The sequence below is a fragment of the Cryptomeria japonica genome, chromosome 8 (genome assembly GCF_030272615.1).
Source record: "Cryptomeria japonica chromosome 8, Sugi_1.0, whole genome shotgun sequence".
NCBI lineage: Eukaryota > Viridiplantae > Streptophyta > Pinopsida > Cupressales > Cupressaceae > Cryptomeria > Cryptomeria japonica.
Window position 1 is genome coordinate 66,404,596 of NC_081412.1, and position 21,424 is coordinate 66,426,019.

The window sequence follows — 21,424 nt, forward strand, 5'->3', positions numbered from 1 at the left end:
ATAGGATTTTATACCCCTCCATTGCACGTCTACATTTCAAATTTCTATGCTAATCTCTTATGAAAATGTGTAATTTAAATTCATACTTTACTGTAAAATGTTCCAGCTTTGAAATCTTTCAATCCGATTGTCCATTCTTACCTTGCTGTCATTTAAAGTTTCAAGAAATGACAAGCGTTGCACAAATGACAATTGGAAGTAGACAATCCAGATAAATGAACTGCATAAGGGTAATTCTCAGAAGACTCTTGTGACTGTAAGTAACCATTAATCACTATTAAGTGTAGATGACATGACATATTAAGATACCACTTTGAATGCGAATGATACAATTTCTATGAAGGATGATTTCCAAAACGTTCTTACTTATACTAGACAACCATTAATAGTATGTGGGAGTAATTTTTCACTTTTCAACATATCAATGGCTCCGTCTGTAGATACTCTATTTCAAGGGATAATTCAAAATTCATCTGCCATATATAGATTTGGTACAATATCTACTACTGCCTTGTTGAAGAACATAACACGTGTACCACAAATCTTGCATGCAAGATTTTCAGTTACTAAGTATTATTACAAGAGGATAATTTGGCCCTAAACCTTTGAGAATCCAATCAAATTCATCGTGCAAACACACTGAATCAGATAACTTCAGACAATTGAGGAAAGGTGATACAGACCAGAACATAACCAGAGAAGAATCCCCACTAATTAGCACCATTATAAGCTCTTGCTGCACTGCCGTTCAAATCGGAGAATAGTTCTCTGTAAACACAGAAAAATCAGATGAAAATATTCATGCATATAGAACTTCTGTAAGCAACAACAGACAAAATTTACATACAATTAAATTTTCTAGGTATCCTTTTCTGCTGTTAAAGACCAAATTAAGGGGCAAATTTTGTTTGACTAAAAAAAAACTAGAACTGCTCCTAAAAATGTAATGCCAGAGGTAATATCATTCTGCATTCTTGTTCTCTTTGCAGTACAAAGTGAAAAAAGAAAAATTATGGATGAAAGTACATGATCGTACAGCTGCCAGGAGTTGATAGCTCTAGAGCCCAAATCAATATCCTGAAACCTACAAAGAACAATTACACTTTCTACCACTTTTATGTCATGTCCCTGCCATGATATCAAACCCAACACCCAATAAGTCTAAACCCTAGGCGTTCAAAGAAAAAGGGCAAAAATAATATTAATATTTTCCTAACAATGGCCAACCCAAGTTAAGGACTGGCCTAGGTTTTTTTGCATTTAATATTTGGGATAGGATGAGGAAGGCCAACTAGGGCAAAGGTAAGTTAGGGCTGACCTAGGGCATATTACAAAGCAGCACACCCTTTTCAGATGGGATCGAAACAAATAAATAATTACTAGTAAATTAATGCTGGCCGATCTAATCAAAGAGAGGTGACCGTTGGGTGAACAGGCATGTTGAGGGATATATAAACAAGTCTTTGGTGGAAATTAGAACAACCATTCATGGAAACATCATTTTAATTTCTGAGTTCGGAGTAGATAACAAAAAGGACCAGACCTGAACCATATTTATCGAAAATAAAAAATACTCTAGATTTATGGTACGCATGAAGGAACAGCAGGAGTTCCCATAGATAGCAATCAGATCTGATCTGAACTGTAATATTTTAATTCCTTGTAATATCAGCAGTAACATGAGTTCCAATCTGCTGAAATAGATCAATCCATCAATAAAAGGTATATCATTCAGCAGAGCAGAAAACAATTAGCATCACTGCTCATAAAGAGCAGATCAGTCATAAGGTAGTAAACAGATCGAGAGGAGTGATCTAATAAGCATGGGTGCCCATAAGAGCAGATCAACACATTATATCATCCAAGAGATCAGATCTGACATCGATAACCAACTCAGGCATACAGCAGTTTAAACTCTTACATATTAGATGAAGAAGACAATGATTTCTCTGTATTTGATTAATGCTATCAATTAGGACAAAGGAATAAGGGGATACAGGGAGGGGAAACAGCGGTGAGGTCCTCTCCTAAGTACGTCACCTCATGGTGGTGACCCAGTGGTCCCTGAGACCAAGGGAGCACAAGGAGTGTTGCCCTTGGGCTTAGGAGGGAAGGATTCTCGGGACACCCTACTGTAATTGTCCTAACTTTCCTACCATAATTGGCCATGAGATTAAATAATTCAGATCATAGGGTGGAAGATAAAGGAAGGATGGTGAGGGGAACAGCTATGGGAATCGTCACTAGGCACGCCACCTCATGATGACCGAATGGTCCAATGAGGCCAAGAGGGATTGAATATCCGCTCTTGGGCCTAGGGTTGAGGAACATTCTGGCACACTAACATACCCTCTATCTTAGCTTCCCTATGGTTGATATTCATCATTAAGTTATGTCTATCTTATAATCAACTTAATGTTCCTAAACCCTAGCAATGAGATCTATGTTTTGCTTACTATTTCTAACAAAGATTTGTTTAATTATGTTTTCAATGATTATCTAATATATTTGCAGGCCCTTGATTTGGGTTATCTAAGTTGGTACGTAATCCTATTCCATCTCCTACCTCCTTGGAAATTTAATTTTAGGGCAAAACTAGGGCATTTAAGAAGAGGGACATTACAAGTGGTATCAAAGCATGATCCTGCCAGCCTGCAGTGTAAAGATAAATCAATGGATGCATTCTAGTCAATGAAAGGAGTCTAACAATATGAGTATATGCATGTATGCTCCGTGTTTGCATATATCCATGTGTATAAATCAATGGATGAATTCTAGTCAATGAAAGGAGTCTAACAATATGTGTATATGCATGTATGCTCCGTGTTTGCATATATCCATGTGTATACTTTGTGTTTTTAAGTGTATGCACCGTGTTTGGCTCATACCGGATGTGTTTCCAGCATGTGTTCTAGTTTTGGTTGATCTAGTATGAGTATAATGTAATGTCCCCTACTAAGAGGCTGCCATTTTCCAAATGAATAACATACATTACTATACAGTATTATGTTTCTATTTTATAATTCTAAAAAATATTACATGAATTAGTATTCAATCACATTAACATTCATTACATTAAGTCCTATCTTAGCTTCTTTCCTAATCCTAATGAGGGATGGGTATTTAATGTCATAGGGCATTTACACCACCTACAAGGAATCTCCCTCGAGGCCCAGGGCTACATCCCTACCCGTCTTGGGCTTACCATTACTTGTGATTGGGTTTACTAGCCTTTCCCTACACACACCAACCTATCCACTCATAGGACATAGTGGTTGAATTAAGAATAGGCCAATAATATAATAATCTTTCAAGTACTATGAATGCATATGAAATTAAGTATGACTGCCATAAATATTGCAGTCTATATTAATATTACTATTAAATTCTGCATAAGAACATTATCAGACTTCATATATTAAGCATACATATTAAACACATCCCCATGCATACCACCAAGAAAAAGGCATGTTACTGCCTGTAACTTAAAAACAGTTCTGATCTGATCTGATTCATGGTCATGTGTATATCTGGTTTGTTTTCTTCTTATTCATACCCACACACCCTCTAATTCCTTTTCATCTCTATATATATCTTTAGTTCTAAGGGACATACCCTTTCAGATTTGAAGAGGCATGTCTTCCTCGTTAATTACTGCTCTTAGTCATAATACTAATTGCATCCTTTCATTGCATCTCTTTTTAAATCGCACCTTAACAATTGTTATTGAATATTAATGCATATCGTACCTTTTGATATTTTATCAAGATTGCACCTCTTCACTTTATTAATCGCTGCACTTTTGTAAATAAGACAAAATGAATAAGGCAAACTGAATAAGACAAATTTGTCTTATTAGGGAAGCGCTGATTTGTACAAGGTATCGGCCAAAAATAAACATTGCTCAGTAATAAAGTGTAGTTGCTGCTTTGTAATTATAAAAATATAATTACTGCTTTTCTTAACAAATTCAGATCTTTTCCAATGACATCGCTGCCTGCTAATTAATTTCTTCTCCCTAATAGGGATTGCTGCTGTTAAATTAATCCTACTATATTTATCACTCCTCTTATAAATAATTCACAGCCATAGTAATATTAATTGATCTTCTTTTAAAATGATAATCATTACCATGATTTCTTTCATTAATCAATCTGATTTCTTTGACGTAAAACGACAACTTTCAATAATAGTGAGGTCAGCTAGCCTAGAGTTTAGATTTTTTTGTCACTGTATATTTCATAATACCAGAGTCAGCCCATAGTTATCTAGTGACAATATTTGATTGTTTGCCTTTAAATCTCAGGTCGGCTTCATATTGTTTTGGCCATTCACTTTTGTGCTGTGTTTTGTATTGATCCTAGGCGGGGCATGACATATAATGAAGGTGAACCAAAGAGATATGAATTTGTTTAAGAATAGAACATTGCATTTAAGGTCATAGATGTATGTCATGCTTCTCATCCTCAACTTAATAAATAAGTTCTTGTTTTAATGATAAAAGATATCTATGATATTATGCAAACATTGGGACCACCTAACCGACGCTAAAGATTACCAATCTTCAAGGGTCATTAAGGATCCTTGCATTGAAAAAAAAAGATTTAGTTAAAACTATTATTGCTTGAGGACAAGCAATTTCGGGAAGGGTGGACTGTCATGTCTCTGCTATGATATCAAACCCAACATCCAATAACTTTAAACCCTAGACGTTCAAAGAAAAAGGGCAGAAATAATATTAATATTTTCCTAACAATGGCCAACCCAAGTTAAGGGACCTAGGTTTATTTGCATTTAATATTTGCAATAGGATGAGGAAGGCCGACTAGGGCAAGGGGAAGTTAGGACCGACCAAGGGTACATTACAAAGCAGCGCACCCTTTTGAGATGGGATCAAAACAAATAAATAATTATTATTAAATTAATGCTGGCTGACCTAATCAAAGAAAGATTACTGTTGGATCAAGAGGCATGTTGAGGGATATATAAACCAGTCTTTGGCAGACATTAGAACGACCATTCATAGAAACATCATTCTAATTTCTGAGTTCAGAGAAGATAACAAAGAGGACCAAACCTGAACCATATTTATCGACAATCAATAATACTCTAGATTTATGGTAAGCATGGAGGAACAAAAGAAGTTCCTATAGATAGCAATCAGATCTGATCTGAGCCATAATATTCTAATTCCTTGTGATATGAGCAGTAACATGACTTCCAATCTACTGTAATAGATTAATCCATCAATAAAAGTAATTTCAATGGTTTGCTGGGCACTTCAAATGGAGTATAATCCTTCAAAGAAGACAATGTAATGCTGTTCTGAAAGTTCTAGTTAATGAACCCTATTCAGACTGTAATATGTATTGAAAGTCAATGAATCTGCATATTCAAACTTGCCTATATATGTGAGAGTTCTGCTATTATACAATACAAAAGTCAAACCCTTTTATACATTCATTCCTGTATACTTCGGCTACTGTAATTGCAATCTTTGAATAAAATATCATATTCTGTTCTTTTCCAAATAGCTCAATCTTTATTTTTTTTAACATGAATGCCCAAGTGTGATAGTGAATGTGAATAGAGACTTTGCAATGAACACACATACTGGCAAATCAGCAAACATAAACCTATCATGCAAACAATTTGACAAAATTACCAGCAGAAGGATAGTTGGAAAATGAAAAAATTGGTTCAAAACAGAGGTGGCCTAGTACAGTTTTCTAAGCATTTTGATGTACACTGAGCAATTTTTCATAAACATTCAAACCCCACATTCTCAATCAAACATATTTTGGGAAAAATGCTACTATAAAAACTATTTATTAAAGGCACGGAAAATCCAGCTTATGATCAAAATTCTTAAAGAAAACAAAGACCATATCTTGTAAAGGTGGCATAACCTTTTGCACAAAGGATGCTTTATTGTGACTTTAATGTGGGAACCTATAAATGAGCAAATTACTATTTCTGTGGCAATCACAATCTTGGTTCTTGAAAATGAAGGAATCTGCTACTAAGTCACGTGGTACTTCTGTGTCTAATCTATTAAGAAAACCAGAAAGAGTAAACCCAACAAAGAGGGTTAGATGACCACTAAAATATGCAAGAAATTGTATTAAAAACATAAAATTGCAGGCCTATATTTTTAAACTGTTTTTTCTAAATACCTATTAGAATAAGTATACCTACACCTTTTCATCCATTTGTGGCTTCCTTTTCCATTTACCAAGGAAGTCTGAAAATTCCTTACTGCATTATATTGCCGTAAGCATTCTCAAATTCAAAAAAGCAGAAGTGAATTCATAAGAAAAAAACTGAATAGCCAAAAATAACAATAATGTCTGACATTAATAGTCATGGACTAAGCATATCGCCATATCAAGGACAAGAAAGTAGTGCACATTGGTAGTGTATCGACTTACCTTTAACTTTCCATCTCTTGAAAATTCATAATTCGATGTCACTGCATTTTGAGGGTCTGTGAGCCATCCTGCTTCACTGATAAAATGATCATTGTCAATGATTCTAAAAACACACCACAAATTCTTTGGAAGAAATACCAGGTCTTCCACTTCTCTTTTTACGTACTCAGATCCATCATCTGCCAGTTCTTTAAATAAGTCCTTAGACACACAAAAAAAAAAACTGCATCACTTCAATCATGATATACAATCAAATACTTAAATTAAGATGCATAAATTAATCTGCAGAAACATTAAATTCAACATTTGTCAAATTTTGACATTCAATCATGATTTGAGGACAACATATGTCCATTACTGTGGAAAAGTTTTTTTTTATCACTACATGAAAATTTAAAATATCACAGGTTCAATTTGACTGGAAATTCATCGTTTCATATTAAAGATAATTGTATTGATAAGCATATAATATTTACAGAAAACCTAGTAAGGCTGCAATGACAGTCACCAGGTGAAGGACAAAATATTTTTAAAAGAAGGTGATAACATATAAGCACAGAGAACAACGAGAGAAGTAGAAAGAGCTACAAGAAAATGGATACAGAGCAAAATTACTCATATAAGAGATACATGACTAATAGCTATCAATTATCAAATAAATGGTAAAAAACAACAAAGAATTAAATATATACTATTAGATAAGAAGGTGATGAGAGCAAAATGTTCTGAAAGGAAGAGTTTTCTTCACCTTCTTTTAAGGAGAGCAGCTTATCGCCTAAGATGAATCACAGAGATGAATGCCCTGACACTGTTGTGAATCTGTGATAACACCTATACTCACTTGTTTACCTCACCTTGTGTTCACATTGCATCAGTCGCTCTAGGAGCTGCTCCCTCTTATGGAAAGCTGTGGTTTAAGCCAACGATATTCACCATTTTAAGAAAACCTGAAGCATGAACCAATCTGGTGGAAGTTGTGATGCATTACTTCAGCCAACTAATGCCTTTATTTCTCTATGGTGAGGAGTTCCTCTGTGTCTTCCATTTTGCTTTGGAGGATTATCAATGTAAGCTTCGAAAGATTGATGAACTCATATAACAGGCAAGGCAATCCTACAAAATTTTCTGGTTATCCTTTTGCTCTTGAATATATGAGACCAAAAGGGAAATAAATTTTTGCAAGATGTTGGTTTGAGCTTGCTTAGTGTCTAAGAGGGTAACAACTGTTATAACCTGTCACAGTTTCTACACCAGAACTTTTGCAATTTCCCAACCTTTTGATGTACAGGCATTTAGTCAAATAGTTAATCTGGAAACCCTTGTGAAGAGTTCTCTGACTTTAAGTGTTTTGGTACTATGTTTAATGGTTTTTGGAACCCATTTGCATTACATTATCATATTCTTAGTGCACTGTACCAAATAATGAGCATTCAATATATATGACTGAAATAACACAGGAAATTTAACAGCTTGCTGTTAACTATTACAGAGATGCAAATAACTTTCTTTCTGACCTTTAACAGAAGATACAAACGTTGACAATCGATTATTCATGAAGCTTTCACGCTCTATGGTCTCAGGACTCGTACATATTTCAAACTGCCTGTAGAACTCACTGTTAACTATTACAGAGATGCAAATAACTTGCTTTCTGACCTTTAGCAGCAGATACAAACGTTTACAATCGATTATTCATGAAGCTTTCACGCTCTATGGTCTCAGGACTCGTACATATTTCAAACTGCCTGTAGAACTCATTGTGACAGCGTTGCAGCTACCAACCCCCTTCTAAAGACAGCAGCAATCATATGCCTAACTCATGGAGGTGCAAGACGATTATCATTGGAAGTCACCAAGCCTCATGTCCACCTCATTGAGTGCCAGACTCAATGTTATGAAGGTTAGCAGCCACCAAGAGATCTCTCATGCCAACATTGTGTACACAATTCCTGACAATATGATATAACCAGCAACAAAGAAACTCACGCCCAGAAATTTAGAAAACACACACCAAGCAAGGGTGAATCAAATTGTCCTGAATCTTCCCAAACATCCACGTCTAGCAATGAGTTTTTGGCGCTCAGCAGAATTTCTCACTCATGCCCAGTCATAAGCTTATGTCTATCAGCCAATATTCTTATCATGGCGCCTCATACCCAGACCCTAGATGATTTCTGAAATACCAGCAAATGATAACTTTTATCAAAAATATTGGAGAACCGACAATTTTTCGTTTGCTTGCAAACCTCCGAAAAATTGTCCAATCTTCAATTGTTCAGCTCTTGTGTGAAACCTGTGTGATTCCACCTGCAAATTGGCTAAGGTAGATGTTTCACCACCAAAACTGATTCCCTTACGGTTTTCATCCTAGAGTTTTTCTCTCATTGAAAGTTTCAAGTCTCCACAAAGAGAGTAAAATCAAGCATATCCAAATGAGCTTTTGGCACAATGGCAAACGATTCCAACAATTGGTATTAGAGCCTTGGGTCATGAGTTCGAGTCTCCCCTCAGTGGGTGCTGAAGGCTCAGTCGCTGCCGAGGGGGAGATTGTTGACTTGGTTGTCAGCACCTCCTTGGGGACTCATGACATGGCTTAACCGCCTCCCGTGGGTCGGGTTAAATCTCACATTTGTATCAGGCGTTGATAGTTCGAGCTTTTGGCGCAACAGCAAACAATTCCAACACCTTCAAATCGCCTTTTTATAATTTCCACTAGAACTTTCCCAAAGGTACTTTTAATTTCCTGCTCAAAGTATATCATTTAAAGCACTTTTATGAAGTGACTTTATAATATTTGCCTTTTTAATTACTTAAGCTACTTTATTATATCAACTAAAATAAAGTCATCTAAGAATTTAATCTATTGGATAGCTTTATTTAATTAATTAATTTATTCCCTAACAAAGCCCAAAGTTAGCCTACAGGAATTAAATAGGCTAAAAGGAACACTTCCAACAATTCAACAGAAGGGGACTTTACAACCACTCTTGCAAAGCGTCATTTATATTGGACAATGCAATAATTGGTAGATAAATCTTTGGTTTGGAGAAATTTGCTACTTAAATTAGTGGAGGGCAATGACTTAGGGGGTGATTAGAGATAACAATTTTTGCCTTTTTCATTGGCAAAAGAATTTGAGATCAGGGAAATGTCATTATAAACAAGAAGTAATGCCTAATGCCTATTACACGCTAGGCTAAATTTATTATTAGTAGATTAAAGTCATTTTGGTGCAAATCTTCAACATCAAGCTATTGCATTGTAGTTTGTCTCCTATCAATTGACATGGCATACAATTGCAGCAGGTATTAATGTTTAAATACAGATAATTTCTGCTATATTGTACTCAATGTGACAGATTTAATCACCTCCTCCAGGTAAGATAAACCTGATATTTTGAAATGTCAGAGAAATGACCACTTTAGTGTAGAAAAAATTGATAGCAGTAACAGAGTGCGCTTTCTTTTGTCTTCTGAAAAGGACTTGATGGATAAAGGGAATACTAAAAATACATTAAAGACCACAAGAAAGACAGGTAGTTGCTCACAGGGGACTTCAAACAGTGCCAAGGCAATGATCCGACAGGAAAAAGATTGTAAAAATTACATTGCTCAAGGAAGACTAGTCTACATTTGTCCAAGTACAAGTAACAAACACTTGTATGTGATCTGGAAAAGGCACGATAGATACACACTGATCACTCGATGTTAGTATTTCAATAATGACAGCAATAGAAGTAAGATTATGTATGTATAAAGGCATGGCATGTCCTGGTAGCAGCAAGTAACTGTGTAAAGTTATAATTTATTACATTATAGTATCAATTAGCAAAACATCAAGAGGAAAGAATGAAGTTGTATAAATACTAAAACGAATCAGATTATATCCATTGGACTTAGCATTAAGGATTCAAAGTCTAAAATTGAATGGGCCTTCCCCCTTAAGCAGAGAAAGTCCTTCCTCCCCCATCCCAAAGAACTGTAGTAGTACAATCAACAAAAGAAAGCATGCAAAACAGACTAAGTGAAATTGATGCATTGAGCTTGATCCTTGATGGAACTTACAGATTCATTTTTGAACTCTGCAACAAGATTTTGAGTTTCCCATGTGCCCACAAGCTGTGATGCATGAAGCGGACTAGTTGAAGCAAATGCAGATATACCAATCGCACATCCACCAAGCTGCTCACCATTTCTGAATGGTCCATACCACTGTTCACTATAGACAGCAATTTTTTGCAACCTTGGCTTGGTTTTCTGTTCCTTGTTAATTTCCCCAAGATCTATTTGTTGTATAATCCTCACACGTGACTCTGAATTTGTTCCTTCAATGAGGCAATGTTCTATCTCGATTGTATTGCATCTATCTTTCTTTTCTATTGATTCCTCAATTGAAGGCATATAACTTCCATTCTTTGGATTTCTGCTAGGCCAAGCAGCTATATAACAGCCACTTGAATGAAAAGCGAAACATGAAACATGATTATCATTCCCTCCAATTTGCCTTTCATCTACATTATGCCTTGATGCAGCATCAGCTTCACATCCAACAGTGGGAAGCAACTTTATTGACTTATAAATAAGAGCAACTGAATTTTCTTCTGCAAGTGTAGGACATTGTGTTTGCCAGTCATAAACTTCAACTTCCCACTCTCTAAATGCTTCAGGAACAACCACCTCTGGAAGTTCTATGGGTTTCCCTATGGCAGTGAATTCTGCTCCATACCCATCCCATTCACCCGACACACGTCTTGCAAAATCTTTCCAAACTGTATCATAAAAACACAATACAAATCTAGTAAATATCAAAGAAAATGAGCATATTCCACACAAATGACTAAAATTTCTGATTACAGAGTATCATAAATTAGATTAACAAATTTTTCTTCTATGCATGAACAAAAATCTCGCTAAAAGAGATTAGCTTAGGCTTTAGGATATTCTATGCTAACCAAAAATAGATAAATCAATAATAAAAATTTATTTCCAGTTGCAATAGATCTATATCTATGAACTAAAAAGTAAACAGGGGACCTTGTTAAGGGAGTAATTGATTTTAGAATTTGAGCTCTGTATCCTCTTGGATCCTGCCTGAGAAAGCTTGCTAGAAAGTGAATTTTGAAGAAGCTGCCAAAGGTAATCTAGGTTTGACAGTTTCTGTTGTTGTGTTTCATTTATTTTCAGGGGATTTAGTTAAAGGGGCTTCTTTCTTTTTTAGGATCCAAATCAAACAATAAAGTGGAGGCTTTGGCTGTTTTGGAAGGGGTTAAAAGTGACAATTTCTTTGGGGTGGAAGAGGTTGCGGATAGAACAAGCTTCTACATCCCATGAATGGATTCTTAGCAGAGTCATCTCAGATTAAGACCTTATTTTGTTGCAGTGAAAGCTTGGAGGATGAAATGCTTGGAGAAAAAAAAAGCTAGTTCAAGTCGTCTTCAGCAGGAGAATGATCATCTGCAGTCTATGTTGCAGGCCTAGATGAAAAAACATGCCAATCTGGCTCTCTATTGTCAAGATCTTGCCTTATGCCTTGAGAATTTGTCTGTGATTGGCTGTCTTGAGATCTGTAGCTCTTACCTTTTCCCCACCATTTTAAAAAGTGGTGTCTCAAGGCAATTTGCAAAGTGGCTTTGGAGCTGGCAAATTTTTTTTTTTTGTGTTCCCAAATGAGGAGAACACTCTATGTCCATTTACCAGTTTTGGCTTTGTTTGGGAGTTTTGTTGTAAGCCGTTATGTAGGTTTCACGCCTGATGGCATTGTTGGCAGACTGTGGTTTGTTTTGGTTTGACAGCCTTTTTGTCCTTTTGTATTCTCTTTATGTAGTTCTTTTAGCTTCAGGAGAGGGCCCCTATAGAGCCTTTAATACATGTATCCAAAAAAGAAAAAAGAAAATAGAGGACATTGGGAGAAACTCATCTTAAATCACATCAAAGAACGTGATAATTCAATAACTACACCAGCTTAGCAACATAATGAAACGGAACGTCTCACCCTATAAAAGCCAGAAAAACCAAGATTTAAGCCCCAAGAGGCAGAGCAATTCAAATTCAAAAAAATGGCTTCCTACTATAATGAAAAAACTCTGAACAAGTAGTATCTTTATAAGTCGTGATATTTCCACAGTCCATGTAATAAATTAGAAAAAGCTTCTAGAGAAAAATTGTTTAAAGCTTTTTTGCATCAACATTTTGGACCACACTCCATGATCCATCATCAATGAGAATAAAATTGATTCAGAATTGCAGAACCAACTCCTTAAAAGAGAGATAAAGTTGACATGTAAAAACAAGAATCATGCGGGTGGTGGGGGCGGGGGTAGAATGGGTTATGGAGGGGCTAAGAGACAATTAAGCCAAAAATAAGAAAAGATAAAGCCTGAAAATATGATACAACGTTAAAATAACAATAGAAAACAAAAAAAAAATAATAAAAATGGCAAGGTGATTTACAGAAAAGTAATGAAAAATGCAATAACGAAAATTAAAATAAGAAGGGAATGTTATACAAAATTGAAACAATAAAAAGGCTATCGATAAAGAATGTAACAATAAAGAAATAAATGGTAAGGTACAAAATTGACAAGAGAAAAACCTTGGAAGTTAGAGGAGCAAAAAGGATGCAATAATAGTAATAAGCAATATATAAACCAGGCGATAAGTATAATTAGTAATAAGAGAAAAGAAATTAAAGATAAATAAGTAAAACGATACAAATAGGCTAGGATAAAGATGGAAAGGAATGAAAAAATATTGTTGAAATGACATAAAATAAAAGAAAGAAGGGTAACCAAAGAAATATTAAATCGATAAAACAAAAGAGGGCAATGGGGGAGACAAAAAAGGACAAAGAAAGAATGAGCTAGGGACAAAGAAGAAGAGGGTTGAAACTGAAAGGGGATGCATAGATGGGGTTAGGATATAAGGAAAGATTAGGAGAGAGGACAAGGTAAGGTAAGGAGAAGGATGTCCAAGAAGGGAGTTGCTTGTAGGTTTCGTGTTCATTGGTAAAAGGGTGCATTTTGAAGAGCTAACCCTTAACTTATTCCCCCTTGAACCGAAATGGTGAAGGTGCTGTGTCACAGTTTCTATTGTTATTTATTTTATCATTATGTCATTTCAATAATTTTGTTTCGTTCCTTTCCATCTTTATCCTAGCTTCTTTGCATCCTTTTACTTCTTTCTCTTTGATTTCTCTTCTCTCATTACTAACTAAACTTATCAATTTGTCTATTACTAACTAAGTTTTCAGGACAAGGATAGTAGGGGACGACAGGATGTGTTTTTGGTACGTGGTACTTTTTGGCCATTTCCTAGGGAATGGTAGGGTACAACTATTAAAAAAATAAGGAAATTTATAAAATATAAGAAAATTCAAATATTCATATGATAACATTGATATAGCATTCATCATAGATGTTATAGAACCTTTGTGAGCATGGGTAATTGAATAAGAATTATGATGTCCTTTATTACATATGAGCACGAGTTAATAAAGACACTACATACTCAAGTGAGGGATTTAGTATTAAAGTTTTCCTAAAGCCTTCAAGACTGTATGTTTTGTTCTCAAACTCATTACCAAACAAGAATGGTTAAGTAAAAAGATAACTAATTATGTTTTAGTTTGACCTTAGATGGGATTGTTCTATGAGTTGTTTATGCAAATACATTTTTGCATTATAAAAATGGCATTTCCTACCAACTATGACTCATATTTAACAATCCAATGACTATAGTATGACAGCTGTATATGGCAGTCCTTGTATGCTAAACAAGTTCTCCAATGTATGAAACAAGACAATCCTTGATTGTGGAGATGTAGAGATTTACAATAGGGGATACGTGTTTTGTAGATTTTGTGATTATGATTCATCATTGGCCTATTACTTGGTTAGACTTATAGTTTGATGGGGGTTTGGGGGCAATGCCCCCAATGAGGTCGAGGGTAGCACCCCTCGCAAAGGTTTGGGGGCAGCACCCTCGACAGGGTCTAGGGACATGTTGTGACCTTTTTCACACATCACCCTATTGAGAATGGGGACCCTCTCCTTCCTTGCTTTCTAGGGTTTTTGTTAGTATCTCGTGGCCTTCTGCTTCAGTTTTGCTCAGTTCTGTCAAGTTTTGAACGGTTTGAGTCTTAAGGATTGAAAGTCAATTTTTGCAAACCAAGTGATAACAAAGTCTAGACACCGTCAAAGTGCCAAGAAACACTAAAGGATGAAGAACACAATTGATTTGAGCGAATTCGGACAACTTTCTATTTTTGGAAGGTTTGCTTTTTTTGCTTTTTTCTATTTTTTAGGAAGTTTCGTTTTTTGCATTTTTAGCTCAATCCCGGGGATGGCTATTTTTAGAAAGTTTTCCCTATTTTTAGGGATGTTTTCTTTTTGCTTTTTCAGAGTGGGGACCTAGGGTTTGCACTACCACCACTGACCTGCATCGATCACAATCGAAAATTTTCAAGTTTTGACCCAAAAAGATAAGTTCCTACTTTTTAGGGGTCATGGCGCTTCGGATGGGTTACCTGAAGGCTGAATATGAATTTCAAATATCATGTTAATCTGGCTAAAATTGAAGAAGTTATCAAATTTTGATAGTTTTCCAAGTATTTCTCTAAATCTGGCTAATCATGTTTGGTGGTGAATATTATGTCAGGAACTCCAAAAGTCCGCCCTCGTGGAAGGGAAGCATGGTCATGACCTTCTTAAAGTCCGCCCTACTCTTGATTGCATTGGAACATGTTTCAAAAGTCCGCCCTCCAAAGTGCACATGTTTGAAAAAGTCCGCCCAATCTGCAAGGTGAAGTATAAGTATCATGTTCCTAGTCCGCCCATGATGAAAAGGAGATTCCAAAAAAAAGTCCGCCATAGTAAAGAGGGAGACTCACAAAGTCCGCCCAAGGTTAGGTATAGATGGTATGAAGTCCAAAAAGTCCACCCAAGATGCAAGTGCAATGGTACCTCAAGCTCCAAAAAGCCCGCCAAAGCAAAGTGGTATGTGAACATGAAAAGTCCGCCCTCCAAGGTTTCCAAAACCTTCTCAAAGTCTGCCCAAGCAACTCCGCCCAAGAAACTCCACCCATGAAGGAGGTCCAAGGAGGCAAGAAAGTCCGCCCAAGGTGATGAGAAAGGGTGCCTAAGTATGAAAAAGTCCACCTTGACAGAGTTGAAGGAAGTTTCTAAGTGTTTGGAGGAAGCAAAAAGTCTGCCCTCCTAAGATCATGCATCAAAAAAGTCCACCTTGAAATAAAAGGTTAAGGTTTTTCAAGTTTCACAAAGTCCGCCCAAGGTGAGGTATAGATGTAATCAACCCCTCCAAAGTTCGCCCTAAGGTGAGATAAGAAGTAAGCAAATGGTGCATAAGGCTAACAAAGTCCGCCTTGAGGAAGGTTTGAAGGCCAAGTGCATAAGGCAAAAAGTTCGCCCTTCAACTTATGGGAGCAACACTCAAAGTCCGCCCTCATGGTGTATGCTAAAGGTATCAAGTCTTAAGAAGCCCGCCTTGAGGCAAAGTATAATTAAGCTTCTCAAAGTCCGCCTTAGATAGAAAGGTTTTGAGGTGCACAAGATGATAAAGTCCACCCTATTATGCATAAAATATGAGGTGCATACATCAAGTAAAGTCCGCCTTAGGAAGAAAGAGATTCCTAAATGCTACAAAGTCCGCCTTAGGAAGAAAGAGATTCCTAAATGCTACAAAGTCTGCCTTATACTCCTAGGTATGAAAAAGTCCTCCCAAGGTGATTAATGACGAAACAAACTCAACAAAGTCCGCCCTGCTCGTAATGGAGGTCAAGACAAGTCAAAGATTGCTGACCAAGTTTAAAAAATAGAATATTCTGAGTGATGTCAGCAAGATCTTGGAGAATTCGAACTTAGAATTCAAAATAGAAAGTTTCTTGTGAGATGAATCTTGCAGATTGAGTCGATTTTGAGACTAGAATTCAAAATAGAAAGTTGCATTTGGAAGAATTCGAACTTAAGGATGATGACTATGCAACTATAAATAAAAATAGAAATTTTCTTCGAATGCGGATAAGACTGAAATGAGAATGGAAACAGATTTTGGAAGGCGATTGCGTGTTTCTAATTACAAATTCCAACTCTAAATACAAATAGGCCATTCTCATTTTCATTTCAACACACAAGTATTAAGAGCAGGTTGAAGTGTTGATGGATAGCTTCGGTCGGATCCTCAAAAACCCGACTTTGCCATCAAATGTGTGAAGGGCCCTTGGCCTTACACATTTAATGTTCGACTTTTATACATTTCCGATTTTCTTATTTAATGAAACGGTTTGTTAAAATAAACAAATATATGTTCCGCCACCTTAAAAGACATATTCTTTATATTATGACCGATGTCTAATATAAACAAAGAGACGTGATTATTTACAAGGAGCCGACTATTGGAATAATCGCGTTGCTTGGATGCACACTCAGTTCGGGTATAAGGTTCAATTCATTCCTCACTTTCAAGGCAATATTGGAGATAGACAATTTCGTTAGATTGGAGCATCGTCCTTCAGCAGTTTCGATACAACTCTTCAGCAGTGCGTGTTCAACTCCTTCATATCGATTCCTTGTGCAGCAGTGTGCTCTCATCCTTAAGACATATAAACTGATATTGATATCAGATCGATCTAGATAGATCATCTATTGCCATTAATACAACACTGTGAATTGTATGCAGCAGTCTAGGAGAATCTAGATCGTCATATAGCTTCAAAGAGTGAAGCAGATTCATTGTAACAACATATTGTCTATCAATATATATAAAATAACTTCTTTGCTGGGTTTTTTCACCTTCAAGAGGAAGGTTTTCCCAGGGTAAAATCTGAGTATTTGTTTTTTGACTTACTGTCTGTTAAATCTGATCATTAAATTTAACATGAAGAAGTTATCTTGCAGGTTTGAAGACATTTTTGCAGGTTGGGCGTAATTCTGATAAAGTTCCAAGTGTTGGCACATATTTCCAACCTTCTCCTTCAGCATCACACGCAGATTTCGAAGGAATCAGATTGATAGGAAGCAGTTTTATCTAGTTTTCTGAATTTTCCAATCTGATTCTGAGTTCTTTCATCCGTTTCTCTCGTTCTTCTCAGTTGGTTTTAGTTGAAATTTCATTTTTGTTGGCAAATTCTAACATCTTCCATCTTTCGAAACAAGTTTGAGTGAAGTTTTCTAATCAAAATCTGGGTTTTAGAGGTGAAATCAGAATTCAAAATCTTCTAAGTGTGAGATTTCCACAAATTTTTCAGAATATTTGAGTGTGGAAAACCCAAATTTATGACTAAGTGTGAGAATAAAGTGAAAACTACAAGTTACTTAGTCACCAAAGCTCCAAAATTTTATTCAAAATCCTGATTCTAACTTAGGTTTCAATTGTTTGTCTGTAGATTTTAAGGACTTTACAGTCAAAAGTGCGATAGCGTGCACGCAGAGACACTGACCGGCCATAGTCACCCTTCCAAGTTGACAAAGACGCACCTCCTGAATCAACGATGAACTCAAAATGGAAGAATGTTAGTGATACCAACCTCGAACATATCAATCTGAGGGAGTTCAAGAAGAGGATGTTCGGCTTGGACAACCTTGTGCCTACTATGACCGCACGTAAGATGATGAGGAGTGGCATCGTGCATGCTATCGGCTTTCTCCCCACTATGCAGTGCACAGAGTTGGTAATTGAGTGCGCTAGGCACTATAACCCTGACAGTAGAGATGTTATAGCACCAAACGGAAGAGTGTTGGCCAATGTCAGTGATGTAGCCATAAGGGAAGCCTTTAGAATTCCAGAATATCATAATGTTGTATATGTGACCAAGGATGAGGCCAATCAAATGTATCAAGACCACATGGAGGAGTACAAGGCCACCATCAATCATTCATGGCTGGACAAACCAAGAAAGGGTGCCTCTAAGCTATCAAAGAAGAACTTGGTGAGGGCATATTTTAAAGAAGATATTGGAGAGATGATTGTCTTTTGAGCCGAATAATCGGTAATCCCCGAGGCGCTCCATTTGAGCCTTGGATGTATTACTTCATAAATGAGTAATGAATGGAGTCAAGATGATTGACTGGGCTCAGATAATAAGCAACAACTTGGACAGCCAGCTGAAAAATTTGGAGGGAGATAAAATCTTCTACATGAGTTCATATTTGTTCTAATCCCTTGCTAGAACTTATAGATACAGAGGCCTCACTTGCAGAGGAGAGGTGGGAAACAAGGAGAATCAGTTTCCTGTTTACGATTGTTACCCCCAGCTGCATATGGAAGAAAAATTACATTTCAAGAAGGTGAATGATACGTTTTTTATGCATATCACGCGAACACTGCAAGGTGGATTACATCAGAGACTCTCTCAAGAGTCAAAAGACCTCATAAGCAGATTCAGGTATTGGTATATCCAATACCCAAAATTCACCTATATCAGAATTCAAGGATTTTTTGGATCTCCTTACAAGCTCCCAATTTATCCCACCAACCGAATTGTGCTGCTAGAAGTTGTGAGGCAACTGGAGAGCTCCATGACAATTCAGAGAGAGAAGCAAAAGAAGGCAGGAACATCTTCTCTCACTATTGGAAATTGATTGGAAATATGTCCATCATCGCAAGCTGTTGCCACTGTTGAAAAAGAGCTGGCATGGTATCCCTTCTACCAATACAAGGCAAGAAGGAATTTCGATCCATTCCATAAGATTAAAAAGGTAGAAGGGATTGTATTTGAACACAGAATTGATTTGGAGGATTATTGGGCTAACGCAGTCGATAGTTTCGAAATCAAAAGAAGATTTTGGTCGAGAATTCCCCTAAGCATGGCGAAAGCAACGAAAGTATTCAAGGTTGCTGATCAAGTAGAAGATAGTCCTAAACTTGAACAATCGGGTTTCGAGAAGATAAAAAAATGAGCCACTTGCCTTGATTGATTGGGCAGATGGGGAAAGATCAGATTTGGCAGACCTTATGAAGACAGTGGTCCAATACTCCAAGTGGTGGACATCTGAGAAGACAAAGCAGCTAAAGTCCAAAGGTGTTGCCTTGACTTATGATTTGATGGGAATGGATGACTCTGTCTTCCAACCCTAGTATTTCTTCAGGCAATGCTTGGAATCCAGAAAGTGTTGGGTCTCGGGAGAGAAAAGAACCTGCTGGAAATTCTGGAAAGGCCAAGGGAAAGAAAATTATTGGGGAAAGACGTGAATCAAATGAAGGTCATTCGACCTTGAGTGCCGTATCTGTTGTGCCTGACCAGAATACAATTGAAGAACAGGAGATGGACACAGATATGGAGGATAATGAAGTAAGAGTGTCTTCTCCTTCGGTTGAAGAGATAATGAGAGAGGCTGTCCAAAATCCAGCCAAGGAACCAATTTTTACTAGAGCTATAGAGGTTGAGGAATCTGAGCCTCTAGAGGTTTTTCTTGATGGTATGGTTACTGGACCTGGAGAAATAGATGGTGGATTTGATAAAGATACTTTGGAGCAATCAACCATTCCAGATTGGTTGAGGGAAAGAATGAAGGCTAAGGCTCCTAAGGAAGCTCTTTCAGAGGAGAACACAACAGCATTTATGGCTATGGTGAGTAAACCGGTTGAAGTAAAACAACCCAAACTAGCCAAGAGATTCTCTTTAATTCAAAGAGATAGTGCAGGATTCAGTTCAGTGCAGGTAGCTGTACCCAAAGAAGGCAAAACTCGGGATAACATCACTCCTGAGGATTATAAAATCATCACTATGGATTTGAGTAAGCCTACTCAGACTCAAGAGATCCAAGGTTTTGATGATTCTTGCAACGCTCTCAAAGCAAGACTCGGAAAAAAGAAGGAAGGTTGAGGAAGAGAATCAGCAATGGAGAAACTATGTTCTCCATCTAACTAAGCCACTTAATCATGATATACCAGTTACCCCTCTGCAGCCTCTTCTGCAGGAGTCGATGAAAGATTATGAGGACATGAAGGGCACATTCAAGCAAGTTAAGGAATGGACCTCAGATGTTTCAGCACGTGCTGACATACTTGTGGAAAAGCACATGAGTCGGCTTCGTCATTGGTCAGCAGAATTCGGGACTTAGCTGCAAATTGGGAGGATATTGAAGAAATCCAAGACGAAATACTTCCACAATTGAGGATTATCCGAGGTCTGTCAAAGCAAGACTTGATAGATGCAGGTGTCATCCAGACTAGGGATAAGTATGATTTTAACACTTGGTATTGTGCCTTGGTCACTAGGATTGAGGTCCTGAAGAAATCTGAGACAGTGTTCTGAAATTGAGAAAAATGTTAGAGAAATTTTAAGTAAAGTGTTTCATGTGGCATCAGAAATTTGGCAAAAGGAGGGTATGCGAGAAAAAAAACCTACAGGCAGAGAACCTGAGAGCCAAAATTCAGTTGATCTTTTTCGAAGTCTCGAGCCTGATTGATAAGGGAAATCTCTCAAGAATTGCGAGTTTTCTCTTCATTGACGAAAACTTTCTTGCCCAGGCAGTTGAGTGGGAATGCATCCTCACCACGTGCACTGACGATGTGGACGTTGTCAACTTCCAGATTAGTAACTTGCTAAATGTCACTATGGAAGAAGTTCGGCTCATTGTGTCCAAATACATTGAATCTGCAAAAGGGGAAACTGGACACTCACCTCAATGATAATAACAACTATGCCACATGTCACTCTTTTGTCTTTTCTAACTGATAGAGTTTTGAGAAACCCTAATTAGGGTTTGTAACTTTCAATTTGGGCCTTTGATCACTGTTTGATCTTGGTCGTTCATTGTTTTCTAAAAAACTATATAAGGCTACCTCCTCTCATTTGGAGAGTGAGTTTTTTGATATATTGTTGCGTGAAGGTCATTTTTCAAATAATATATTGCATGTGCGCTTTCTCTTAAGGCTTTGTAATCTCTGTTATTTGACTGATTAGCATGGTTTCAATTTCCTCAACACATTAATTAGAAGTTAATTTAGATTTGCTTTCAAAGTTGTTAGAGTTGAATG

The 21,424-nt window shown here is 36.9% G+C and overlaps 1 protein-coding gene across 1 annotated transcript in view; it reads right to left on the bottom strand.

Moving 5' to 3' along the window:
• Window positions 1–251: 251 nt before the first annotated feature.
• The window catches only part of LOC131046346 (uncharacterized), a 49,292-nt gene continuing 28,119 nt past the window's right edge, over window positions 252–21,424 (bottom strand). The window contains exons 3-5 of the mRNA XM_057980071.2: window positions 10,496–11,199; window positions 6,432–6,632; window positions 252–768 (exon numbers count right to left, since the gene is read on the bottom strand). Of these exons, the coding sequence (XP_057836054.1) occupies window positions 724–768; window positions 6,432–6,632; window positions 10,496–11,199 (950 nt within the window). The 3' untranslated portion in view covers window positions 252–723. The remainder of the gene's footprint in view (window positions 769–6,431; window positions 6,633–10,495; window positions 11,200–21,424) is intronic.